Below are 27899 nucleotides of genomic sequence, written 5' to 3'. Positions count from 1 at the left end.
AGAAAACAGGCAGATCCTACACTGCAACCAACCTGATCTTGCCTTCATTCCATCTGCCTGCTTTCCTTTCTAAAAGAATCTGGAAAGTGCTATGGCTTTAAATAAGAATTATGTACCCCGGCAGTATGTAATTACAGCATAATACCGTTTCCCCAAAAATAAGACAATGTCTTATATTAATTTTTTCTCCCAAAGTTGCGCTAGGTCTTATTTTCAGGGGATGTCTTATCTTTCTATGTGTTAGGTCTTATTTTCGGAGGATGTCTTATTTTCGGGGAAACGTGGTAGTTGCATTTCATTGTAATTGTTACTACAATGTCAGATCCTGTGTAAAAGTGATCGTAAAAACAGAAACATGGTAAAGAATATAATTTAACACAACCCGATGCTTGAAAATGTGGACCAAAGCGTGCTTCTAGAGATGGAACCTCACAGGTGATCTGATCATAAACTCCCACTGGGGCAGGTGGTCACCGTATGCTCTTCAGTAAAAGGCCTGTCTTTGCCTGAGCAAGCCCGCTCATTGCTCTTGGGCATCTGGTGAGCACACCTGTGAGGTAGTGTAACCACCTCACGGAGCACATCAGCTACAACCACCCTGCAGCCCAGCCCCATCTTGCTTTCTCTCACCCGTGATGCTTCTTCGTTCCCTCCTGAGTCCCAAACAGCTAAAAGCAGCTGCGAGCTGCCATTCTTTGGAGCCATGGTCAGCAAACTGTGGCTTTCCAGCCACATGCAGCTCTTTTGCCCCTTGAGTGTGGCTATTCCACAAAATACCACAGCCTGGGCGAGTCTATTTTGAAGAAGTGGTGTTAGAAGAAGTTTAAAAAATTTGGCTCTAAAAATAAATTTCAATCTTTGTACTGTCGATATTTGGCTGTGTTGACTAATGAGTTTGCTGACCACTGCTCTAGAGCATTTGAGATTTTGCTTTCCAGAAACTGTCATCAGTTTTGGCTCAAATAATAGCTTACAAAAACTCTCTACAAGTTTGGATGCTTTTTCCGTGGACATGAAATAGGAAGATTTATTTATTTTAATTATTTTTTTCAAACATACTTAATATTAAACTTCACATTGTGGCACGTGAACATGAGGGCAACGCTTGCAGCAGACACAGAATTAAGGGAGTCAGGGATGAAGTTTTCAGAAATTCGGCAGCCACTGCCAGAGGACTGAGTGGAAAGCCACCCTGGGGCGGCCGGGCGTGAGGGGCGTGTCTCGGCCTGAGCAGGCTGGGGCAGAGTGACGAGAACACGGTGTGGCTCCCATCTCTGCTCCATATGCCTCCCGTTTCCTCCTGCAGGCAGCATCTTTTATCAAACGTCAATATTAAGCATCTCCTTCTTAATAGAAGTTTAGCTTAGAAATGCTTTGAATTTCACTGAAACCACACAAGTGAGGAAGCAAAAACTGGTTCTGCAGATTTAGAACACAGCAGGCCTCGGTTCAGCTGCTTAACGTCATGTGGCTGGACCCGGGCAGCTCTGGGTAAAAAGCTCTCGGAACAGCTGTCCTGCACCTGGAGTCTCCACGGTGACACTGGCTCAGGTCTGTAATGGCCCACCGGGCTGCGGGGAGCGGGGAGGAGGGGCACTGCTTCCTGTGGTTAGAAATGACTTACAAAAAGCACAGAAGCAAAATAAGATGCCTTTAGAATTAGGTGAAGAGATCTGACAATTGCAGCCAAAAAGATCTCCATTTCAGTTTACATATGTTCCTTGTCTTTATTTCTGTAAGAAACATAACCACGGTGGCAGGAACTACTAGATGTCTCCTGATAACTATTCTTTGTCTGCGTCCATAGTAACCAGCCCCCCAATTGTTAGCCAGGCCAGAGACATTGAGAGCCAGGACAGTGCTCCCGGCCTTCCTTCAGCCGGTGTGCCTGTGTGACCCCGTGCCCGCCACTGGCATCTAAGAGCGAGGCGGCCCGGGAGCTTCCCTCAGGCCTGCACACTGGTTTCCTCCTTGTCCTGTGTCTCCTTCTCATGAACTGTGGAGACCGTGGCTGGTGGTGCAGCAGCCACTGCAGCCCCTGCAGAGCCGAACAAAAGTGCCAGACCCTGGTGGCTTCAGGGTTTCTTTTATGTGAGAGGAGAAAAACTCTAGCTCCTTGAAAACACTGTTATTTTGAGTTTCTGTACTCATGGCCAAACCTAGCCCTGATATACTACATTAAAGAAAACATTTTGGAAACAATATTCTATAAAATAACATTAAAATTTCAAAGCCTATCCACAGAGGCTCATACTTACACAGAAATGCATATTTCTTCCGTGAATACTTACTTTCCCTGACTCCATAAGCGGCAAGCTGTGCGGGGATCCTCGCTCTACTAAGCGGACTCTACAAAGAGAAACGGGGGGGTTACTGAGTCTTTCCCGGACCCCGGCTCCCTTGGGCCTCAGGCAGCCGGTGCCTGGCTGGCAGGGGGTCACTGTGTGCGCACCGTCCAGTGCAAAGGGAGGTTAGAAGTCACAGAAAAGTGGTCCGAGGGCAGAGCGCCACTGTGCGCCTCGGGACAGGGTACAAGCCTCCCATCCAGGCCACAGAGAAGGCAGGTAAAGCCCATTTCCCAAACCTGTAGGATGACTGGGAAGATGCTCCTGCATGAAACCAAGTGTAAACCGGCACTTGCAGAGAACGGAAAGAACGAGGACTCCCTGCGTCCCTGAGAGCCGCTCTGCCCGCGCCAGGCCCCCCGGGCCCCGGGGCAGCGGCACAGAGCACAGCGCGCACAGGGGCATCTGAGCCAGAGAGGACCGGCCAGGTCAGCAGCCAAACCTCCCTTCAGGGAAGAAACTCTTTTCAACGTAAAGGCTGTTTGGTGGTAATTTAGCTGTAAGCTCTGCGGAGGACACAGGTGCTGCCACAGCCAGAGCCGTCTGTGACTGGCTTCACATTCCTTCACAGGACGGCCAGGCTGAGATGCTGTCCACTCCCTAGAAGACAATCCTTAGAGAAGATGAAGTGAAGGAGAAGGTGCTTGAGTCCTTGGAAACTACAGAGAAATGCTGTCGGCAGGAGGTGGTGCACAGGGATGTGGGAAGGCGAGATGTGAAATTCAGCAGCACACCCTATTCTTTGCATGAACATAGCTCCTTCTCCTGAGTAATAAGTGTGGGAATCAGGGAAGTGGGGGAGGAGCTGGGGTTACCACCAGAGCACACTGAGAACTGTGGAACTTCAGCCGGCAGCAGACACGCAGAAGCAGCACTTTGAGCTACACGTGAGGCCTGCAGGAAGTAGCACCGCCGGTGACCACTGAAGCCTGCGGCCCAGGCCATGCAGGCTCTGTGAACGGGCCTGCCTAGTGGCTGGCCGGCCAGCTGTGAGTTCTGGGTGTAGGCGATTTGCTGCAGATGGAGAAGGCGACGGGACAGGAGGCCTGTCCTGGCTGGGAGAACCATGTGTGGGTGGGGGCAAGGGTGAGGAAAGCGGGACAGAAGGGATGGGAGAGGGCCAGAGAACAGCCTGGCCTCTGTGTAGGCTGCTGCCATGGGGGGGAGGTGGGGGCAGCTGGCCAGAGGTTGGGCTGGATGTCCTACAAAGTCCAGGTGATCAGGCTGGGGAGCAAACTCTTAGCTCGAAATGAGGGCTGTTCTGGACAAGCTTCTCCTCTGCTGCTGTCCACGTCAGGCACGGGGGCATGCCATCAGCTCCAGCAGCGGCATTATGACTGGGATGCCTTCAGAGAGGGCCCCTGATGCAATGAGGCTGCTGGAGACAAACGTCCATGGACCCCGGGATTGGTGCCCTGGACGCCCACAGCTGTTCCTTCTCTCCCTCCCGCAGGCTCTGCCTGGCCCGGGCCTGGCCCGGCCAATCCTGGGGAATAAGGCAAAGGCAGGTTCCCCTTCAGCGAGTGGGCTCCTGGCATCGCCCCAATGCACGTCTGCCTCTGACCAGCAGGCCTCCTCTGCCTTCTTTCTGCCTTCGGAGTTTATCTCGGCTCCTGTCCTTCCCTGTGAGACCTTCAGCCTCCAAGAAAGGAAGAGAGGAGGGGTCTAAGCTGAAATGTGGGCAAGAGGACCAGATTAGGAACTTCTCTGGTCAGTGAGAAAGCGGTGTTGGGACGGGTGCTGGAATCACTCAGGGCTGGTCCTGAATGGAAGAGCCATAGACCCTGGCAGCACACGGTGGACTGCCCTTCGCCCACAGGAAGAGAAATGGCACAAAGAAAAGAAGCACCTCTTACAGAAATAACCTTTTTCAGGCCTCCTTGGCTTTTTCTTAATGATCTTTATCTTTAGAGAAGTTGTAAACTCATAAAAACCTGGATGGACATGCTTCCCATGTCTCCAGCTATAGCCACTACTTCATGACACACACACACCTTACATTAGGACACTGTGTTTGTCGTAATCAGTGAGTCAAACTGATGCTAAATTGCTAACTCTCACTTCCCCAGCTCTCGCCTAAAGACCTTCTTCCGGGTCACACATGACGTTCGGTCTTCGTGTCTCCTTAGCTCCTCTGGGCTGCGCCCGTTTCTGCCTTTCCCTACTTCTCACGACCTGTCTGATTGGGATCTGGCGAGGTGTTTTGTGGGATGTCCCTCAGGTGAGATTATGTGATGCTTTTCCTGTGGTTAGATTTGCATTTTCGGTTTTGGAAGGAAGACCACATCTTAACCAGGGTACATACTCAATGTGACCCATGACTGCCCATGCTGACCTTGCTCTGCGTGGCGGCCCTCTGTCTGTCACTCCACCCCTCCCGCCCACACTGTCTTCTTGGGAAGGAGGTCGCTGTGCTCACCTGTGAGGGCCTCATGGTGGGTCAAGTCTCCTGCTGGACGGTGAAGCGCACGACCCAGCAACGTGGACCTGCCACAAGGAGACACTAGTCCCGTGTGGGCTGCCCTTCTAACAGAGGTGGAAGAGTGCAGGGCTGTGGCCTGAATTCCTCTACGGAGAGCTCTGGCACGGAGCGTGCACAGAGTGCAGGGGTAACATGGAGAGTTCCTCAACATCTGGCTTTGCTTCTAGTCCCTTCCTGACCCCGCACTCTTTTCTCCCCTTAGGTCCCACCAGACACAGCTCTTCTGTCTACACCAACCTGTGTCTGCCACAGCAGTTCTAACTCGTTCCTGTTTACCCCCCCCCCCCCCCAAGGTCTAACTGAGGGGACCTCCTTCCCTTTCTGAGAATAGAAGATCTGAAAATAATTTCCAGATGTGATATGTTTATGTGCATTGTTTTTAAAAGAAATATTCTACTTTAAAGTGATTTTAAAATTATAGAACACTTACAATCCAAAGAACACCTGTAATAGTCCTTACTCACATTCACCTATTGTTAATATTTTACTCCATTTGCCTTACTGTTGGCTTTTGCTCTCTTACACACACACACTGGGGGAGCATGTGAAGGTAAGCGGAATACATGGTGGCTCTTCACTCCGAAGTGCTCCTTTTCTTTTAAGTTTTACTTGGAGAGACGTCAGAGCAAAGGACCTTAGAGACAGGATCGGGGTTGGCAGCTGCCCCCTGCTCCCTGCTTGTAAGTCCCATGGGGACCCTTAGAGTGCAGGGGATGCCGGTTTATGGGGGAGGAGAAAGGGGTGTGTGTACTAGGGGTGTGGCATGTGTTCCTTTCCTAAGAGGAGGGACATTTTCTTACATAAACACAGAAGTTATCAACTTCACTGACTCAGCATTGATCCAAAGCTTTAACCTGCAGACTACATTCCAACTGTGTCCATCAGTCCAACAGTGGCCTTCACAGCATTTCCCCTCGAGTACAGGACCCAGCTGAGCATCAGGTTTTGCATTTGGTTGTCATGTCTACTTATCTTCCATTAAAGAGGAGCATTCCCAAAGCCTTTGGCCTTTATGATATTGACATTTTTGAGGAATGCAGTCCCTGCCTTATAAAGATATCACTTAAAATCAAAATCAACTGGCTGGTGTGGCTCAGTGGTTGAGCGTTGACCCATGAACCAAGAGGTCAGTGGTTCAGTTCCTGGTCAGGGCACAGGCCCAGTTGCAGGCTCAATCCCCAGTAGGGGGCATGCATAAGACAGCCAATCAATGATGTTTCTCTCTCTTTCTCCCCCTCTTCCTTCTTCTGAAATTAATAAAAATGTATTTTAAAAAGAGAATACTTTAAAAAACGGTCACCTCTAAATAGTCTCAAAACAGTTTCATCGTTTTCCCCTGGTGTCCAAAGGAACTAAATTTAGCCCAGAAGCAGAGCAAGTGTCCTCATATGTGAGGCAGAAATGTCCTTCATGGCAACCTGCAGATAACTGGGAAAACCAAACCCACTGATTCAAAAAAAAAAAAGTATTAAAAACAAAGCAGAAAGTCAGGTAGAAATCAAACCAATTTGAAAAACCAATTTGACACAAGCATTGACAAGAGTAGTCCCCTGTCCCCTCCTACTGTCTGTCTCTCACAATCTTTTCCTCTCAGGGAAACGGCACACGTATTGACAAGCTAACCGTGTCTACATTAAGTGGTAATTGGGCACGTGCCCTGGGCTCCCAGGTGGATGGACTAAAGCAACAGGAAAGGAATTAACCCTGCGACTGAAGGTTAGTACAGGCAGACACTGGAGACGTGGGGCCAGGGGTCCAAATCCCCACATAAGGTAAGTGTCACAGTGAAGAGAATCCCAATGTTTTTGTTGGTGGAGGGTCTTGCCTTCGATGTGTAAAAACACACAACATCTGTGAAGTGCAATAAAAGGAGGCATGCCTGGACAGCTCAACTTACAAAGACAAAAGCCCCGTTTTTTAATGGGAATAGTGACGCGAGAGAGTTGGATCCCTATCTTAAAAGGCTCTCCTGGTTTACCTCACCCCGCTGGGGCCTGAGAGAGGGCCAGCTCCCTTTTGTTCCCCTGGAAACCTGGTTTGGTTAGAGAGGCAAGTTCTCCAGGGGGAAGACATATTGTGGGGAGCACAGCCTCCCGCCTGGGCTCCCGGGACAGCTCCCATCCCTGCTGACACCTCCTGGGTGCCTGGTCTTACTGGGCCACTCTGAGCACGACGACACGGAGGTTACAGAGCTTGGCCAAGGACTGCAGGGGAGGGGAGAGCTGAACTCTGAGTGATCAGTCCCGGAGCCTGCGGCATAAGGCGCGCCTGATGCATGTTCACTTGGTCAAAAGTGATGCTGGAGATGTGAAGCAGGATGGTACTTTCCGGGGAACATCATAGGAGTATGTGAGCTGTACTTGAAAGAACAAGAATTTCAACAGAGTGGAGGCAGGTGCAGAAACAGGAGAGGCGTGGGCAAGGCTCCCGACACGGGAAGCCTGGGCCGTGGTGCCTAACGGAGAGGGAAAGCGCCATTCTGAGGTTTCCCGCTGCCTTCAGAAGAAGGGCCCAGCAGGACAGGGCAGGACGCTGAGCACAGCCCTGGCGCCCAGAGCAACACCAGGGCCAGCGCCTGAGACAGAAACACCTAGTCAGTAGGCCCAAATCCGAACCTCCAATCGCAGGCTGTGGGGAAAAGAGTGAAAGGAAGAGGGCGAGGGCGAGAGGCAGCACCGATAGGCGGCGCTGGGCCCGTGCAGGCACAGGAAGGAAGGCAGTGGAGGAAACTGTGCCTCTGGGTGCCCTGGGGAATGTGCTCTGGGACGGGAAGCACAGAAGTTGTCATCACATCTGCTCCAGGGATTGGGGTGCTTTGGTTTCTCTGAGCCAAGCACTGAAGAAGATGAAGATCAGAGCCCACTGCAAACATTTTTGGTGTCTGACAGCTCCTCAGCTCCCCGCCACTTGCTCTCTGCTAAGTGACAGAAGGCTGGGGGAGGGGTGCTGGTGGAAGATGCCTGAGCTTCTGAGGACACAGGAGCAGGCCAGAAGGCTGTCTGGGGAGTGGCCTGGACTGCGGAGGGGCCGTCTGACCTGGCTGGAGCTGAGCTGCTTGTTGAATCAGCACTACCACTAACTGCAATGACCGCTGCTGTTACTAATGGTTATCTTTTATAACACACAGCTGCACAGCAACTCCCCGTCCACAAGGACTGTCACTCCTATTTAGGGTGACCTCGTTAGGGAGACATGCCTTAGGAAATTATTTACAGATTAGAAAAGAACTGTCACTTCAGAGGATTAGGACTTGCCAGGCCCTAAGAATTTTGAATCACCAAGACGCTTGCCCTAGGACGCATGTCCCCTGGCTCTTTCTAGAGCAGATACTGGTCCGATATTGACATTTTATTACATCACCGCTATACACTGTACTGGTTTCCAATTTTATTTCACTTTTCTCAACAGGAAGTCTTGCCACACTGAAATAGCCCAAAGGCTGGCTCCAAACATCATTAGGAAGGAGTCCTTTGCAGCTCTGTCCTTTTCCAGGAAAGAGAAACTCCCAAAGTCCCTGCTCTAGACCATCCTGATACTCCAGGACAGTCAGTCATAATTCAGAATGAAACACCTGCCCTCATGATAACCATTCTCGTAGATAAATGGATTTGAACCTGCAGTCTGCTCTCCAAGTCCTGAAGGTGAGCAGTCTCATCTCCATGGTCTTACCATGTTTGTGCCTGTGTACTGAGGGCCAGCCACACACAACTGCCAGAATGTCACCCACACATGGGCTTTCAGGAGCTACTGCTCACCGTATGAAGTTACCAAGTTATTTTCAAATGGTTTTTATAAGGAGTAAAGTAGGTTTGTTTTAAAGCCTAGATGTTACATTTGGCATTAGATACTTGATCTAGTCCCAGCTACGTTTCTGAATTTTGAAAATGTCTCAGATGGGATTTGGCTGCAGTGCAGCAGGTGCCTCTGAGTGGCCCTCAGCCCCCCAGGGGGCTCCCACAGATGGCCTCCAACCTCTTTGATTCCCTTCACACAGTAGGACCTAAAACAGGGCTACAGGCCCAGGCAGGCAACTGGTATTTCCCTGGGCACTATCAAGTTCCTTGAGGGTCACTTACATCTTCCACCACCCTTCATTCTTGCTCAAGGCTGCCTAGGAAGCTGCACAGAATGGTAACTTGACTTGTGTTATTTTTAAAGTGCATACATACACACACACATATATTTTTTTAAATTGATTTCAGAGAGGAAGGGAGAGGGAGAGATAGAAACATCAATGATGAGAGAGAATAATTGATTAACTTCCTCCTGCATGCTCCCTACTGGGGATTGAGCCCAAAACCCAGGCATGTGCCCTGACTAGGAATTGACCTCCTGGTTCATAGGTAGTCGACCCTCAACCACTGAGATACACTGGCCGCGTCTGACTTATACTTTTGTTTTTCATGGCAACTTCATCACAAAAAACTTCATGTAAATAAATGTTATTTTATGAGGTGCAAAATGGTGCCTGACTGAAATGGTTGAAGAAAAGAATCAAGTGCTCTGGTTAAACTTAGAAAAAGCAACTCTGATCACATCTGGCTATGGTGCACCAATTTCTGTGTGTGTTTGTGTGTGTGTGTGTGTGTGTGTGTGTGTGTGTGTTTTACTTAATCCTCACCTGAAGACATTTTTTCCAATCATTTTTAAAGAGAGTAGAAGGGAAAGAGAAAATGGGGAGAGAGAGAGAGAAACATCTATGTGAGAGAGACACATTGATTGGTTGCCTCCTGAACGTGCCCAACAGGGGCCGGGATGGAAACTGCAACCCAGGTACATGTCCTTGACTGGGAATCGAACCCGTGACCCTCGGTCCTTGGGCCGACACACTAACCATTGAGAAGCACCAGCCAGGGTTCCATGTGCATTCTAAGACAAAAAGTCACTGGGTATGTTAACAAAGCAGAGTGTGAAGAGGGTCTGACTTCAAGCCGACTTGCCCACCTCTGCTGCTGTATTTATAAGACGCTTGTACAATAGTTGGGGCAGATAAACACTGCTGCCCCTCCCTCTCTAGACGGGGGCTGGCACGTCTAGAAACCAGGAAAACGTCACAAGGGCATCGTACCTGTCGTGCCTCAGCGCTCGCATGTCAACGTAGACGGTGGTTGGGTCAGGTCCTGACGTCCCCTGCAAGCAAGGACACAGTGAGGTCAACACGTGTGTGTGTGGGCGGAGCCTGGGTCTGTGTCCTACAAGCTAGTAAGCATATTTTCGGTGACATCTGAAACTGAACAAAATCTAAAAGCAGTGGAACCACCACTCTCTAAGATACCTGTTCACTTTCAGCTTGGTAACCTCAGTTCCGAAAGGAACGTAATAGAATAACACCGGGTGTTCACACGGTTTGACTGCCAATCGCATTTATCACGATAAGAAAAGAGGCACGCCACATCTTTCCAAAGAAAAGACGCCTGAAACTGCTGAGGCATCTGCCTGCCAAAGCAGGCCGTCAGGACATGAAGCTTCATGTGCTGGGATACTTGACCAGGTGTACCCCAAAATCCTACGGCTCAAGATGCCGAAGGAGAACATGTACAGGAATGGGCAGAGTAAGGAAGAGACAGAGATAATTATATTTTCCTTTTAGTCCTACTTGTGTCTTGGGTTTCCCTCCAGCTGTGGGAGATTACTTTCCTCTGTGACGTAGGCCAAGGAGGTGTGTGTTTACCGCTGCTCAGCACTCGGACTTATCTAACGCAGGGGTCCAGGAATCTTACCTTGCACTACAACTCCCTTCAAAACATATGCTGAGTTGACCTCTAACCAGTGAGCTCTGTCCATGTAAGAGCAATATCACTAAAACTACATGACAAGCCAAACATCTACGCAACACCCTGGGTAGAAAAAAATGGAACCTAAAACAAATTTGCCAAGAAATGAGAGCACCCTCAGAATTTATTTGAAGAACTAACATTCTTCAGGAGAGAATGTAAATCTTGTACCAAAGGCATGTTTTTGAAAAGATAAAAATAAAGACACCCTCATAAAGACACACTGTCCTACCGAACAGTCCTGGTTCATTGCGATCTCACCCGGACAGAGAGCTCTCGCTGGAAGCTTACTACAGTGCAAGCCAACAGCATCTTTTCTAACCTGTGACTATTCAGAGGAGCAGTGTCCCAGACCAGTGCTGAGTGGGGAAGTGGTTTGATGCTCTAAGTTAGGGGTGTCGAACTCAATCAGAGAAGGGGCCAAAATCTAAAATCCAGCCTAAATCGCGGGCCGAATGGTATACTGAACAGTCATAAACTGTCATTGTGATGGAAACGCAGCGGAGTGCAGTGATGACAGCGCGGTGCGGGCCACATTGCAAGGCCTGGCGGGACGGATTTGGCCCGTGGGCCTTGTGTTTGACACATGTGCTCTAAGTAATGCAAAACACGTAACCATAGAGGGCCATCTAATAAGTGAACACATCAGAAAACAGGTCACTAAAAGCAGAATGTGAAGTAAAATGGAGATGCCTCCAAATGGCAATCACTAACGGTGTACAATGAATGAAAGTACGGTACTCATCACACAACGTTTGGACAGATCTGAGGAATGACGCTGCCCTGAGCAGCAGTCTTCTTGCCAGGTGGTCTGTAAACCCCAGTCAGACTATGCACTCGACTCCCAGTCTGTCCCACTGCGGGAAGCTGACAGGTCGGTGTGGGTGGCAGCGCTGGCGTGGATGAAGAGGAAATCCCTACCTGCTCGGCCAGCTTCCACAGCCTGTGGGGCTGCAGCAGCAGAAGGTGGGGAACAAGAGAAAGGAGAGAACACCAGGCCAACAGAAACCAAAAACAAAGGACACACAGCAGACAGAAACAAAACAACCCAGCAATAAAAGTGGGATAAAGAAGAGGAACGGGTAGGGAGGAGAATGCAGTAAGCAGGGAACAAAGTAAAAAAGGAGATCAAAATCAATGTCAAATATGGAAATTGTTAAAATCAATCACTATACCATTAAAGACTAAAAAAAAAAAAATCTTAAAAAGATGTCAACATATCCACAAAGCAACAGAATAAAGTGATGGATGACTGGCCACGGACACACAGACGTAAGTGCTTTCTCTGAACCGTGGCCTTCTGGCTCACAGGTAGACAACCCTCAGCCCCCGAGACACACTGGCCACGTAGGACTTATGCTTTTGTTTTTCATGGCAACTTTCTCTTTCTCTCTTTCTTTCCACATAAAGTTGAGTGGTATGACTGGGTAGTTAGATTTCCTGGTACCTTTTTAAAGTTTCATTTCTTTTCAGAGAGAAGGAAGGAGTATGAATTATAAAGGTGAGTGTTCCTCACTGAAATAGTTCTAAGTTTCCTATCACAGTAATGAAGGGAACCTGGAAGCTTTTACATCTAAACTTCTCACCTGCAAGATCAGGTACAAGAAAGAGGCCAAAGGACTTCTGCAGCATGAAGGGACCAACCACCAGGACATCAGGCTCACAGGTGATCTACTCAGCATCCTGTCCAGCCTTCCTGGCTGCTGACCCCAAAGACACCTCCTTCCGTTTTCTTTTCACCTTCTGTGATTTTGGTACCCATCTCTACCCCTACTCCAGAAGGCAACAATTCAGGCAAAGTCCTTTGATACCATCTGTTTTTCCCAGAAATGCAGGAGGGGCGCAAGTCATCCCATGGCCCCTGGACTGACTCAGCTGCTGTGCTTGTACGGCCCCACCGAGCCCTCTCCCTACAGTCACAGGACCAGGGGACTCCAGAGGTGACAAAAGCAGCAATACAACAGGTGTCTTAACTTGGTGATAAACACAGCCAGATGGAGAAACTTCCACCACTCAACTTGGAGGTGAGTCTATAAAAACCAATGGTTCCAGAGGTAAAATGATGATTGGACCGGACCCCCTCTCTCGGTTCCTCCCTTCGGTGGTAACTACAGCGACTGCTTTCCCTCAGCAGCTTTATGCTTAGGACACAGGCAGGCCTCAAGGACGGAGAACAGGGCCAGCGAAGGTGCATGCACTTGGAAGGCAAGGAGGGCTTTTACTGGATCTCCTCATGATAAATGCAGTGGTTTAAATAGTGTCCTCTGTGATTCCTCGAACTTTATTAACTGGAACAAAAGACAATATTCTCTCTGTAGTAGCTAATTCATAATTTTTGTTATAATGGCTCAAGGCTGTTTCTTGAAAAAATACGCATGTTTAGGAACTAATTTTCTAACTTCCAGATGTGTGGAGGACACGCACACTGCCACCGGCGCAAGATCATCCACTCCATCGTCAAGGGCACATGCGAGACGAAGACAAGGAGTTAACAAGTACCGTATTTTCCAGCGTATAAAACGATGCCCTAATTTTACAGTTAAAACATAGGTTTAGGCCTATATTCGCTGTATAAGACTAGCCCCCACTTCAAAGAAAAGACTTACTTTGCCTTCAAGATCTGCAGGTAATTTTTGTGCAATTTTGGTCTTTTGCCCCCGATTTTCGGTTGACTTTTTTTCATTTCAAAAGTCGTCTTATATGCCGGAATATACGGGGTAGGTGTTTCCAAATTTCAAAAACCCTAAGGTACAATAATCTGAGATTGCAAGATACATATTAGGAGTGCTTATTTAACAAAATTTTTAATAAAGAACGCAAACAGGTTTTCTTTAAATGAGGAAACCCCTAATGCATAGAACTGCTCCCAAGAACTTAAAGATCATCAAATAATTGAAGAAAGGATTGGAAGGAAAGTAAAAACAAAGAAAATGAGTAACAGCCCATGGAAGGAAAACGAATAGTCAATAAATACATTAAATTTTTTTTTTTTTTAAAGAGAGAGAATGGAAGTGAGGAGGAGGAAAGAATGGAGAGAGAAGGAGGGAAAGAGGGAGAAAGAGAGACATCGACCAGATGCCTCCTGAATGCATCTCCACCAGGGACTGAACCCACAACCCAGATATGTGCCCTGATCAGAAATCAAACCCACAACCTTCTTGAAATACTGAATAGGACAACCCTCCAACCAACGGAGCCAGAGCTGTGTCTTTATTTTTAAGTTCAGTCTGTTGAAAAGAAAAAAAAAAAGATAAATTCAGTTTGTTGTAGATTATGTATAGTTGGGCATTGCTTTTTAAAAATCCAACCCCATGGAGTAGATTACTGATGTATCTTTTGTAATTTTTAAAATTCATTCCACCTATTTTTCCTCCTTTTTTTCAGTCTTCTTTTGTACTGAATATATTTTAATAGGTCCATTTTACATCCTCTGTAGATGTGTTAGGTTTAATTTTTTAAAAAGTTTAAGTTTAGTGGTTATTATGACATACATCAATTTATCACAGTCTATATGGTATAAGAACCTTACAATAGTATATAGTAATAGTATACTTCTACTTCTCCCCTCTCTGCCTCTGGGAAGTTTTCATATAGTTGACTTTTACATGTTTATAAATCCCACAATATATTCCAGATTTTATGAAAGTAGTCAACTACCTTCTAAAGAGATTTAAATAGCAAGAAAAAAATATTGCCAAATTGACCTATGCAGTTGCCATTTCCAGCACTACTTGTGCAGACCTAGATTTCAATTTAGTCTCATTGCCCTTTTGCCTAAAGGATTTCTGTTCAGATTTCTCACTGTGTGGGTCTGCTGGCAGTAAATTCACAGCATTTGTGAGGCTAAAAAGTTTTTATTTAGCCTTTGCTCTTCAAAAATATTTCCTCTAAATATAAAATTTTAGGTTGCCAATATTTTTCTCTCAGTATATAAAGAGAGTTCTCTGCTTTCTTCTTTCTTACATATTTTGTGATAAAGAATTTTAAGTCATCTTTATCTTTGTTCCTGTATAACTTAATTTTTTTTTTCTGGCAGTTTTTAAGATTTTCCTTGTATCATTTGTTTTGAACAACTTAACTGATCAGTTTTCTTCATGTTATGTTAGAGGTAGCTGAGCTCTGGAATGTGTAGGTTTATAGTTTGATCAACTTTAAATATTTCTTCATGTACTTTTTCTGAAATTCCCTTGTTCCTTTTTTTATTGGGAAAGGGGACTCCAATTATATGTATATTAATTCCCTTGTAGTTTTCCATTTCTTAAAACTATTTTTCTATGTTTTTATTTTAGAAAGTTTCTACGTTCAAGTTCACTAATCTTTTCTTCTGTTGATTCCATCCATTTTATTTTTCATCTCACATATTATAGTTTTCACTTCTAGAAGTTCAATTTCAGCTTTTTCAACATTCTAGATTTCTTAACTTTTGAATATTTGAAATATGGTTATAATAACTCTTTTAATTGTCCTTGGACCTAAAATTCATATCTGTGTCAGTTTTGTTCAATTTTGATTGGCATGTACCGGCTTCTTGGTATGCCCTCCCCTGTGATTCAGTCACTCATAACTGCCCTCCCCTTCTAGCCTCATTGATCTTAACTGCTCTCCCCTGTTGGTCTGGTCCCCCCGACAACTGCCCTTCCCTGCAGGCCTGAGTCCCTCCAAACCGACCCCCTTCCTCCCTCCCTCCCTCCCTTTCAAGAATTTTTGTGAGTTTATTTAAATCAAATTGTTGACAATTGCTGAGAAGCAGAATCTCAGTTGCCCTTCCCTGCAGCCCTGGTTGCCACCAGCTTCCCTCCTCTGTGGGTCTGGTCACCCCTAACTGCCCTCCCCTACAGGCCTGGTCACCCCTAACTGCCCTTCTCTACAGGCCTGGTCACCCCTAACTGCCCTCCCCTGCAGGCCTGGTCCCCACCAACTGCTCTCCCTTGTAGGCCTGGTCCCCCCACCCCCAACTGCTCTCCCTTGTAGGCCTGGTTCCCCCCCAACTGCTCTCCCTTGCAGGCCTGGTCCCCCCCAACTGCTCTCCCCTTCAGGCTTGGGTCCCCCCACCCCCCAACTGCCCTTCCCTGCAGGTCCAGTTGCCCCCAACTTCCCTCCTCTATCAGCCTGGTCACCCTTAACTGCCCTCTCCTACAGGCTTGATCGCCCCTCCTTTGTAGGCCTGGTCCCTCTCAACTGCTCTCTCCTGCTGCCATCTTGTGGTGCCCATCTCATGTCCACATGGGGGCAGCCAACTTGTGTGTTGGAGTGACAGTCAGTCTGCATATTACTCTTATTAGATAGGATAGAGGCCTGGGGCATGGATGGGGCCGGCTGGTTTGTCCTGAAGGGTGTCCCAGGTCAGGGTGGGAGTTCCCTTGGGGTGTGGGGCAGCCTGGGCAAGGAGCCTGTGGTGGTTTGCAGGCCAGTCAGCTGGAAGTGGAGACCAGGGCTGGCTGAAAGCAGGTATCTGGGAATTATTTATCTTCTATAATTGAAACTTTGTAGCCTTGAGTGGAGGCCAAGGCTGGCAGGAAACTTGGTTTCCTCCACCACCAGGGGTAACCCAAGCCTCTTGCTTGTTCCAGCTCTGTGGCTGCTGCATTCTTAATTGGGTTAATTTGTATATTTGCTCTAATTGGCTGGGCATAGTGGAGTGATGGTCAATTTGCATGTTTCTCTTTTATTAGATAGGATGATGCTTTAATCTGGGTATGCTGACTGGTGTTTACCTGGATATGTATGTGGGGAGGGTCCTCTGTGGACACTTGGGGAAGATCTCTCTGGGACCCTGTTCTGTGAGCTGTAAAGCCCTCAGTTCCATCTCCTCCACTCAAGGAGCACACTGGGCTCTGCCTTAGTTCAACTCCCTGCACTGTAGTTCACTCTCTCATGGCAGCAATCTGAGGAAATCACAGGTTAAGCTTGTCTCTCAAGGATCTGTTTTGTGCTGCTAGGGGTCCAGTGTCTTCTTTATATATTTGTCTACTCTTTGCTTGTTTCAGAAGAGAGAGCAAATCTGGTCCCTGCTGCTTCATCTTGTCTAATCAAGAATCTCTATTTCTAATACTTGTAACTTGTTCCCTCTCTCCTTATCTGTCAGATATCTCTAGGCACAATTTGCATGCAATAAGATTTACACTTGAGTGTACAAGTTGATTTTGACAAGTGTATACAGTATGACAGTCAAGACAGAAAATTTTCATCACTCCAAAAGTCCTGTACTGCCACTTTGCAGTAATCTGACCCTTGTGCCTACAGTGTTGCCTTAGAAAACTTATATGGTATGCAGACTTCTGTGTCTGGCTTCCTTCACTCAGCAAACTGTTCCTGAGAGGTTTCCATGCTGCTCCCTGTAGGAGCAGTCTACTCCTTGCCATGACTAAATAGCATTTCATTGCACGGGCAGACTACTCCTGCCCTTCCAGTCGCAGTTAGTGGACTCCAAGTTGTTCCTAACTCTTGGTGATTATGAACAAGGCTGCTATAAACCTGTGTAGGCTGCTGGGAGAACACACTTTTCATCTCGTGGGTAAACATCCTGGAATGAATTGCTAAGTTACAGAGTGAGTCCATGTTCAAATGCACAAGGAACTGACACGCTGCTCTCCAAAGCAGCTGTGCCAATCCAACAGCGGAGTCCAAGGCTCCCCCAACTGCCCCCATCCTCACCAACACTTGACATCATTAGTATGTCTCTTCTCTTCCTAACGGTCAGTATCACTAGAAGTTTATCAAACTTACTAATTTTGATGAAGACTCAACTTTTAACCTTCTTGATTTCCCCCATTCATCTACTTTCTATTTCACTCATTCATACATTTTTATATTTTCTTCAAGGGTAGTGAACACTTGGACTTGTTTGCTGGGCTGGACTGTGGTGGCCCATGCCATGAATTGGCAAACTGGCTAAAGAAATCACTTTCACAAGGGCCAGTAAATCCAGAGCAAAAAATAAAAATAAAAGTAAAGGCCCTCTTGTTGCTGCAATCTTCCAGGAACACAGCCCCGCCAATTCATTCACATTTCATGTTTCTGCAGAGCCGGGTCTTTGTAAAAAGACCCTGTGGTTGCAGGCCCAAGCTCTTTACTCTCTGCCCTTTCAGGGACTGCTGGTCCATAGAACGACATATCACGGCTGTTTCTGTGGATGCTGCTGAGGTAAAGGAACAAAGGAGAAGCTTGGACACTTCTGTTCTTGGTTCATGGCTGAAAACTTTCTATGACTGATAAGGAATCACTTGGTCATGTGACAAGAGATAACCCAAACCAAAGTGAACATGTGGTTGTAAAGCTTGTGAGTTCCACATGCGCTGGACATCTGATGATAGCCTACTAGCACCCTAAACTGTTCCTGGGCTATTTCCAATATTCAGATGGACAGGCATACTTAGCACCTGGCCGAGCCAGCCAAGTGCTTGCAAGTGGTAATGGCCAGTGCCCAGCACACATTAGACAACCAAAACATACGGGGGAATGAGGAATACGCCCCTTCTTTCTCTCCCTTCTGTCCATGGTGGAGAACTTTCAATCAAGTCTACAGCTTACACAATACCTGTGGTAAAATGGTCATTACCTGGAACCCTGGACCTGGAAACTGGTCTCAGTAATTGCTGAGGCTTCAGCTGTTCTCTTTGAACAGAGGGTGGATGTACTAGTATTATTCGTTAGTAAAAGTTAGATTAGCATGGTCTTTTTCTTGGTGGGCAATGATGGTTAAGAATGGGATGAGGAGCCCAGCCAGTGTGGCTTGGTGGTTGTTGACCTATGAACCTGGAGGTCATAGTTTGATTCCCAGTCAGGGTATATGTCTGGGTTGCAGGCTTAATCCTTAGTAGGGTGTGTGCAGGAGGCAACCAATCAATGATTCTTTCACATCATTGATATTTCTATCTCTTTCCCTCTCTCTCTGAAATCAATAAAAACATATTAAAAAAAAAAAAAAAAGAATGGCATAAAGAGTATGTGTTAATGTTGGGCAGCCAACAGGATGAGCTGAAGTAACCAATGGTCATTCATTTCTGGTCACCAAGCATCTGAACCCTCTTTCTGTATTTGAGGAACTCTACCACTTTTGGAACCTGGCTGCATACGAGAGCCTCTGTCCCTCTATAGCAACTACAAACATCCAGTGCTCTCCGTCCCGCGTTTCCAGGAAGCCAGCATGTGGATAGGTAACCAAGCCTGCTGATTAGTTGCATCCACTCATGGCACAAGGGAGCACGCTCGCCCTTGGCAGTGGAGGTGTCCGTGACACGGACCAGGCTGCAGATGTTCTCATGGTGGAGGTTGGCCAGCTGTTGGTGGTACAAATCCCCAGCTGCACAGCCCTAAATCTGGTCCTTAGCGCCCTAGTGCTTCTGAGGCACACCAATGACATCCTAACAGATTCTGCTCATTTAAGTTGCCAGAAAGGTTCTTGCTGCCTACCAGGTAGAATGACTGACACTCTGGGTAATTGAGAAGAGGGGGCCCTTGGTCTCCAGTGTCCATTTTCATGATCTGGGACAACATATACCAGGGGGAGAAGATGTGAAAGTTTCAGCTGAATGTGCCCAATCCCCTAGTAGGGGTGTCGAACTCAATTAGAGAAGGGGCCAAAATCTAAAATCCAGCCTAAATCGCTGGCCGAATGGTTTACTGAACAGTCATAAACTGTCATTGTGATGGAAACGCAGCGGAGTGCAGTGATGACAGCGCGGTGCGGGCCACATTGCAAGGCCTGGCAGGACGGATTTGGCCCGCGGGCCTTGTGTTTGACACATGTGCCTAGAGCATAAACACGCAGCAACACCTGGTTTACCTTCACTTCCCTCTTCTGAAAGCAGCGGAGGGAAAATGAATTGAGAACTCAAATTAATGGAAGTCTTATTAAGACTATTCATTTTATTTTGAGAATTACTAAAGATTTACATCGCCCTCTGAGCCTCCAATTTTTTCAACAATCAACGAGTCTACCTTGCCTCATCAGAATGGCTGTACTTCTCTTTCATTGTATGAGTTTCAAGATTTAAGGTTTACTGTTACTACTGATTTATTTCTACACAGCTTTTCACAATAAAACTTTCCTTCCAGATAAACGAATCATTATTTTTCTACAAAATAACGAAGTTTCTGTGTCAATTGGCTTAAAGGTTTTTCCTAATAAAGCAAAAAATGCAATCTGTTTTGGAAAATAGACCTCATTCCCCTCTCCCTTCGCTGGTGAGCAGGATGCTAATTTTTTGGTTACAATGAAGTAAATTTCTAAATCTAATAGAACCAAAGACCTTTCAGCTTATACTCTGAGAAGAGTAATTGTGGCTATAGGCAGAGGTTAATAAACAAGTGACACTTCTTAAGAGTACTAAGAGAAATTTATGTTAAAGCCAATTAAACTCAGAAGTTATTAATTTGGCCGAAACCGGTTTGGCTCAATGGATAGAGCGTCGGCTTGGGGACTGAAAGGTCCCGGGTTCGATTCCAGTCAAGGGCATGTACCTTGGTTGCGGGCATATCCCCAGTAGGGGGTGTGCAAGAGGCAGCTGATCGATGACTCTCTCTCATCGATGTTTCTAACTCTCTATCTCTCTCCCTTCCTCTCTGTACAAAATCAATAAAATATATTAAAAAAAGAAGTTATTAATTTGATCTTTCTAATGTTCACTTTTGCCATAAATCCAACCAATCAAAATTGTTTTAAATTAAAGCCATTTTTAACAGCTAAAGATTCTGGGAAATGTCATTCCTACGTTTAACAAATGGCTCACACTTTACATTTTCCTTCTGCAGAGTCTACAATATACCAATAGTTCATGCAAAGTCAAAGGCATCAACACTGTTTTAGGAGTCCATTCCTAAAGCTCTGACATGGAACTCCATGTCAAAATAATTGATGTGTCATTCCTGTCTCAAAATGATAAATGGGCAAACAAGTCACCCAGTTTCCAGGACTCAAGGGCTGAAAAAACAGCTGTGCGAACACTGCTACCACTTTCCATTTTTCTACCTTTAAGAGTGTCTAATTTAAATTTCTGTATTTGCCCACTTGTGTACCTGGCAATGATGTATTTGTCATTTTTCATGAATTTTGCTTATTTGAAACACACACCAGGGTTTCACATAACAGCACGAGAGCAGGGGCCATGAAGTCATGGCCGCATTGCTCTGGGCTTGGGCACAAAGCCGTTCCTGGGGGTGCCCCTGCACCCACACGCCCACTCCACGCCAACAGTGCCAGCAGAGGGAAGCCCGCCTTTCACAGCACATTCCGCACAGAGATGTGTGTCTCTTCAATTATTCCATTTAGCTCACACAGAAACAGCAGTTTTGAATCAAAATGTTAGAGGAAGGAAACAGTTAAATACAGAAGACTGGCTACACAGTTCAATTTTGCAAAAACTTGTTTATAAAGCTGTTATTTTATCGGACACTCATGTAGAACTGGCACCAAACAAAATTGCAAAATGCTGGATTTGTTGAAAGCACTGTGCTGCCTGGATCCCATAGTCTGCAAGCAGGGAGACTGTGTCCTATGCTGCTCAGCTCCTGCTTTGTCCATCAGGAAAGTTCACTTCGCTTCTCAGAGCCTGTTTCTCTCATTGTACAATGAAATGACTGAACTCCCCCGCCATGAGCTGTGGGGATAGATGCTGGATGCTGCCTAGAACTGAAGGGTCCAGTACACTTGTTAAAGAACACAGTTTTTTTTTTTTTCTGAGCGTGAATGTCTTTTTTCTTTTTTATGGAGCAGCACAGACCTGCTGTCTGAGATGCCAATGCTGAGGGAAGCTTGAAGACCACTACACCCTGATTTCTGCTCACAAGGAAGTGTGACAAATGACACTGTGGACTTCCATTTGCTGAGATTCTCACTATGCTTCATTCCTGAGAAAATTCAGTGCTGCCATGAGCGCCCTTCACACAGGAGGCCTGTCGGAAGGGGTATTCCCTCCTGTGAGTCACATTTGCAGGTGCAGGGACTGCACTCAGGACTTCTGAGAAATGGATTCATTTCAAGAAGAGACTGGCTCTGGGAGACACTGAGTTCTCTCACAGCTTTTCACAGAGCACAGGGCTGGAAGTCAGTTATAGAAGCATTTATAAAACGTGCTAGAAAGTATAAAGTGAGAGAGACAAAGGGCCACAGGAAGTCGAAGGAGAAAATACTTCCAGCTGCAGGGATCAGAAAGGAGAGCTGGAAAAGAAGCTGTGCCTGCCACGTGACGATGGCGGCAGCCCATTTCAGGCCCAGAACAGCGGGGCCGGGGTGTCAGGAAGTGAAAGATGAATGACTCTATAGTAGACACTGTCGTTTCATATCAAATTGTAAAGGGGGAGGAAGAGAAGCTTGAGATTGGATCATGAGAGGTTCAGCTGCCATCAATGAATACTATTCTTCAAAGCAAAAAAAAAATCACCCTAATTTATCTCTGTATAGCTTTACATTCTCATGTGTCAGATGAGTTTCATTCTCAGTCATGAAAACATGTCAGTGGTTTCCCTCAGCCTTTCCCAACCTCTGGAAGGTGGTACCCTCAACCTCACAAAACACCGCCAGAGACCACAACCTGTAAACTCCGAATCGCCTGATGCAGCTTCCTTCCTTATTTGGACAGAGGTCCAGACCCCTCCCTTTTAACAGGGCGGCTGCTGCTAAAACACCTGGAGCCAAATGCAGGCCCACTGAGTAAGGATGACAAACAATCTGACTGAGAAAACAATATGGTCATAAAACAACAAATCCACAGAAAACAAATACATCCATTCACCAATTTCACATATACTAGGTGTACCAGTTAATGAGAATTTTTTTCAATAGATGGAGTTACACATATGTTGATATATATGTGATCTGATATGTATGCTATTTTGTTGTATTGACAGCAAGCTTCAAAACTTCATATATCAAATTTGCTGAAGGTGTTAACGTTATAGATATTTTTATGCTTAAAAATGTCAAATTTCATGCCAAAAAAAGAGCATTTGCGGGAAGTTTTAATTCATTACTTTATTTTGAAGAAAAGTGCTTCTGAAAGTTATATACTTCAGGAAGTTTATGGTGAACATGCTCCATCTCAAGATACTTGTGAATGCTGGTTTAAATGCTTTAAAAGTGATGATTTCGATGACAAAGATGAAAGACAAAGAATGTCTAGGTCAACCAAAAAAACTTGAAAACCAACAATTACAAGCATTATTAGATGAAGATGCGTGCCAAACTCAAAAACAACTTGCAGAAAGATTAAATGTTGCTTAGCAAACAATGTCCAATCGTTTACAAGCAATGGGAAATATTTTAAAGGAAGGAAAATGGGTGCCACATTAACTGAACAAATGACAAATGGAAAACTGAAAAGTCATCAGTAAAATGGGTGCCACATCAACTGAACAAAAGACAAATGGAAAACTGAAAAGTCATCAGTAAAATGTTGCTTCGATGGCACGAAAGAAAGTCTTTTTTGCATTGAATTGTGACTGGCGATGAAAAGTGGATTTACTTTGAGAATCCCACACACACAAAATCATGGGTTGATCAAGATCAACCATCAACATCAACTGCAATGCCAAATCACCGCAAAGAAGACAATGCTCTGCATTTGGTGGGATCAGGAAGGTGTGGTGTATCATAAGCTTCTAAAACCAGGTGAAACCGTTAATACTGATCGCTACAGACAACAAATAATCAATTTCAGCCATGCTTTGATTGTGAAACAACCAGAATGTGCCATAAGACACAACAAAATCATTTTGCTTCATAATAACGCACCACCACACACTTTAAAACCAGTTAAAAACACATTAAAAGATCTTGCCTGGGAAATATTAACCTATCCACCATATTCACCAGACCTTGCTCCTTCAGATTACCACTTATTCCGATCGATGGCACACACACTATCTGAGTAGCACTTCAAAACATATGAAGAAGTGGAAAATTGGTTCTCTGAATGGTTTGCCTCAAAACAAGAAAAGTTCTATTGGGACAGTATCCACAAATTACCTGACGGATGGGGGAATGTGTAGCTAGCAATGGACAAAGCTCTTCTGATATTTCTCTTGAAATTATTGTGTGGTTTTTTTATTATAAAATCTGCCATTATTAACTGGTACACCTAGGATTAGTAGCTGGTGCTACAACGGAGAAATTTTTCAATGGCTTTAAATATTTAGGTACAGATTTAGAATATTTTAGCCTTTTAATATTATTATTTTACATAAAGGGATTAATGATGATCTCTGGGTAGATGAAATTATGGGCATTATTTGTTGATTGGCTAACCTGTATTTTTGGCATTGCTTTCTAAAACATTTATTATGCACCAGGCCCCATAGAAGTACAGAGTGAGCAGGAGACATGGGATTTCTGCCCTCAGACCTGGGCTATGCCTGAGAGTGTTCTCTTAATATCCATTCAGCAGAGGTAGTTTTTCCGTTTTTGTTTTTTTTTTAAATTTTCATTAATTTTTATTTTTTATTTCTTCCTGCTTCATGCTTCCTTGAGGCTTCTAACTGGAGTTGACCCAGTAGCTACTGAGAACGGCTCTAATTCAGTCACACCAGTCGTAGGGTGCAGGCTGATTCTGCAACCCTGTGTGGCAGGTGACAGAGTAGGAGTGAATGACGGTGCCATCCACAGGGGAAAATCAAAAGAACAGCTGGCTCTGTGTGTGTGGTGCCATAATCACACATTTCTACCTTCTGAAAGATCGGAATAGAAAGTGGACGTTTCACTGACCAGCCTCGTGGCTTTGTACGCGCTGCCACCTGAGCCTGAATTCTGGACTTGGTTCAGTCACAGGGCACTCGGCTGCCACGTCACCTCCTGGAGAAGCCTCCGTGGCCGCCCTTCCTAAAACTGCCTCCTGTGTGTCCCAATCATTCTATACCTTCTCACTGTTTATTTTGACTAAAGGTATTTTCTTTACTTACTCAAAAAAAAATTATCTGTGTTTTTACTGCCCTTCTCGCTGATTACAGGGAAATGTTCAATGAGGACAACAACGTGGTTGTGAGCAATCACCTCTGGGGATTTAGAGAGAGTGGGCGGGCGGAGTGTAGAGACCAGGGTGACTTGTGTCAACTGGTCTTCATTCCAGTACCTGCTGTGAGTCAAGCTTTTATTGTTTTAATATGTTTGACGAACAAACTCTAAAACTGAGCTTGTCCTGGGTGAAGTTGTGGGAAGGGCCCGGGGAGAACATTCCTACACTCCTTTCCCCTTTTCTTTCTTTCTTTCAGGCCACCCGACCCGGCACAGTCACGCCACGGACTGGACCTCATGTCAGTTCAGAAAGAGAAAGGAGGAGTGAAAATACTCGGTAGCAGACTAAAACAGAAAGAAAATAAGCACCTATTTTTTTTAGCAGTGGTTAATGCAAGGCTATCTTAGGAAGGCGGCCTCACACTATACCACAGAAATGCTGCTGTAATTGTTAGTTCTAAACTGCCACCACAGCAGCAAACTGGCAAACCTGCTTCATGTTTGGAATTATTCCTGCAGAATCACTGTCTACATACACAAGACTAAGTACTTCAGAAGACAAGGATTCTTGCCACAATAAAATATTTGTCTAGTGCCTAACCTTTAGAAAGCTAAACCTTTAGAAACTTTACTAAAAAAAAAGCAAACAGTGCGCCTGTTACAAAAGTTAAAATGCCCCAGGGATGCTAATTATGAACAATGGTTAGTGACAAATACAGAATAAAAAAAAAAATAAGAAGGAAGAAACACTGTGCACCAGTCATATCTTCTAAACATAGCTAAGCGTCGGCCAAGGAAAGCAGGGTGAGCTGCACACCTGTCATCAATAGTGACACTGTCACTCAGCACTGTTGGTATCAACAAGACTCACCTGCAAGCAAATGGCCAGGTTCACTCTACAGCCAAACGAGGTGCTCACCGCCCGCGGGTGGAGGCCCAGGTCTTTGAACAGTTTTGAGAAGGACTGGGTGAGTGCTATTCGAGGCCGTTCTTCTGCCACCACCACACACGTCCGCACGCGGGAGAGGTCCAGTCCTCGTGCCTAGAAACAGCAGCAGCAGTAAGAGGTCAGCCTTCCAAGTACTTAGGTGCGTGACCTCTGGAACCAGGCCCATCCACACAGTAGATGTCCATTTCCAGGGTCGAAAGGATCCACGCTATTAACTGAAACAGTCTAGGATGTATAAAGAAAAATAAATCACACAGATAACAGATAACAGATTATCAAGGATATAGTTACAAAGATGCTTTGAATAACAGCAAGAAGCAACAGCAAGAATGGGAGGAGAAAGGCTGAGGAGAAGCAAAGTCCTGGACAAAATAAAGGGCAGGGTTTGGGGAATAAAGGAAGCATTTGTAAAGTTTCTATAGACATGGATGCACAGGAACTGGAGAGAAATGAGTAAACTTTTTCTAAAAATTGGCTTTAGATAGAGAAGAAGGGGAAGTAGGGAGGGAGGGAGGGAGAGAGAAACATGGATGAGAGAGAGAAACATCAATTGGCTGCCTCCTGTTTGCTTCCTGATTGGGGATCAAACCCAAAACCTGGGTATGTGCCCTGATAGAGAACTGAACCCTTGACCCTTAGGTGCACAGATTGACGCTCCAACCAACTGAGCCACACTGGCCAGCGTGAGAAGACCTATTTTAACACAGGAGTGAAAAGCTAAAATGTTTGGGCAAAAGACATTTTGTGTTCCATGAGACTTCAAAGGTTACAAATAAATTCTCACATCAAGGGCATCTCTGTTCTAAGGTCCGTACACCTCCATTCTGGACCAAATTCAGCCAGCTGAGCAAAACAGCAATGCTCAAAGGAGGAGGAATCTAGTGAGTCAGTATACACTGGGGCCTCGTGAGAGTCAGGGGCTGTGCTTGCCATGAGGTGAGTGGTGTGTCTGAAGAACAATCGCCATAAGCACACCCATCGGCCCTTCAAGCATCTGCAAGGATGTAATTACAGGAAAAGTGCGAGTGAGAGAGGGAGAGAGCGAGCGAGCGAGCGAGAGCGCGTGCTGACATGACTCCGAAGAGGGAAACACACAAGGTAGCGCGGACACTGACATTTAGTATACAGACATGATTTTATACACATACAGTTACACAGGAAACATTAAAATCTCAGCAATACAAGTGATTTACTTGTGTATTGATTGGGAGACAATGCAGCCAGGGGTTTGAAATAGTGGACTTAAGAGTCACAGATTCAAAATTTAGCTCCAAATTTTATTAAATGCAAGAAATTGGAAAGGGTGCTTAATTGATCTGTCACTTAAGTTTCTTCATTTTAAAAATGAAGTCAAGAATGGGTTTTATTTCCGAGAGCTATTATAAAGGTTAAATGAATCAATATGTAGAATACTCAGAAATCTTCAATTATGGTATTATTTCACTTTGGTTATTTATGCACCTACAGAGAAATTTGATGAAGTGCACTCATTAATTTCATAATGTAATACAGGTGGACATGAGTAATAATTATGTTTTATAAATTTATTTTCCTGCATAAACATATAACTTCAAGTAATTATATATTTATTTATGTAACTTAATATCAAAATTACCTTGCATTTTATTTTCCTATTCAATTCTAATACATTAAATCTAAAAAAGAAAACAAAATTCAGGAAAAACAATTGTATTGCTTTACTATTTGTATTGCACACACACACACACACACACATGCACAAAGGATAATCTGGATTTATACATAGCAACCCACACACCTGGGCATATCAGCAGTAAATAGTAGTTGGAAGGAATATAAGTTAAAACTAGTTACTTGGATAAAGGCTACTTAATTTACTATGAAATATGTTTCTTGAAATGTCCTTAGTTTAAATAGAGGGAAATATCGGGTCTAGTAATAATTAATGTCGTTTTTAAACATTCGTTTAAAATCTTGCTTGGCGTTGACTTGTATTGACATAACCTTCAAACACATGGTATCTACAGAACGTGTAAAGTGCAATTAACAAGTTTTGCTTGAAAAAGTTTGTGTTTGGTTTGGTTTTTGTTGCAAAACTAGGGCTAAGAAGATGGTGGATGAAGAGCATATTCGGCACTGCATGCTTTACGAGTTCCAATTAGGAAGAAAAGCAAGTGAGGCTGAAACAAACATCTGTAGTGCTCTTGGTCAAGATGCAGTTAGCGCCAGAAAATGCCAGCGTTGGTTTGAGAAATTTCGCGAGGGAAATTTTTCGTTAGATGACAAGAGTGGCGAGGCCGTGTGTCCAATTTTGATCAAGAAGCTCTTCAAGCTCTTTTGGTGCAAAATCCTCAAATTACCCAACAAGAGCTTGCAACAACTTTAAATTGTTCACAGAAAACAATTTCCAATCAATTGCGTGCAC

General features: G+C 45.3%; 1 protein-coding gene across 2 annotated transcripts in view; it reads right to left on the bottom strand.

Annotated features, from left to right (window-relative positions):
* DIP2C (disco interacting protein 2 homolog C) overlaps positions 1-27899 on the bottom strand; it is a 373359-nt gene that overhangs the window by 7376 nt on the left and 338084 nt on the right. For both annotated transcript variants that reach the window (XM_036408536.2, XM_036408553.2), the window contains 3 exons: positions 25418-25588; positions 9896-9957; positions 2292-2349 (listed from right to left, as the gene is read on the bottom strand). In XM_036408536.2, the coding sequence (XP_036264429.1) occupies positions 2292-2349; positions 9896-9957; positions 25418-25588 (291 nt within the window). The remainder of the gene's footprint in view (positions 1-2291; positions 2350-9895; positions 9958-25417; positions 25589-27899) is intronic.

This window comes from Pipistrellus kuhlii, unplaced genomic scaffold, assembly GCF_014108245.1.
Source record: "Pipistrellus kuhlii isolate mPipKuh1 unplaced genomic scaffold, mPipKuh1.p scaffold_m20_p_1, whole genome shotgun sequence".
Lineage (NCBI taxonomy): Eukaryota > Metazoa > Chordata > Mammalia > Chiroptera > Vespertilionidae > Pipistrellus > Pipistrellus kuhlii.
Note: the sequence above shows the minus strand (reverse complement) of the source record. Positions and strands in the feature narration are given on the sequence as shown.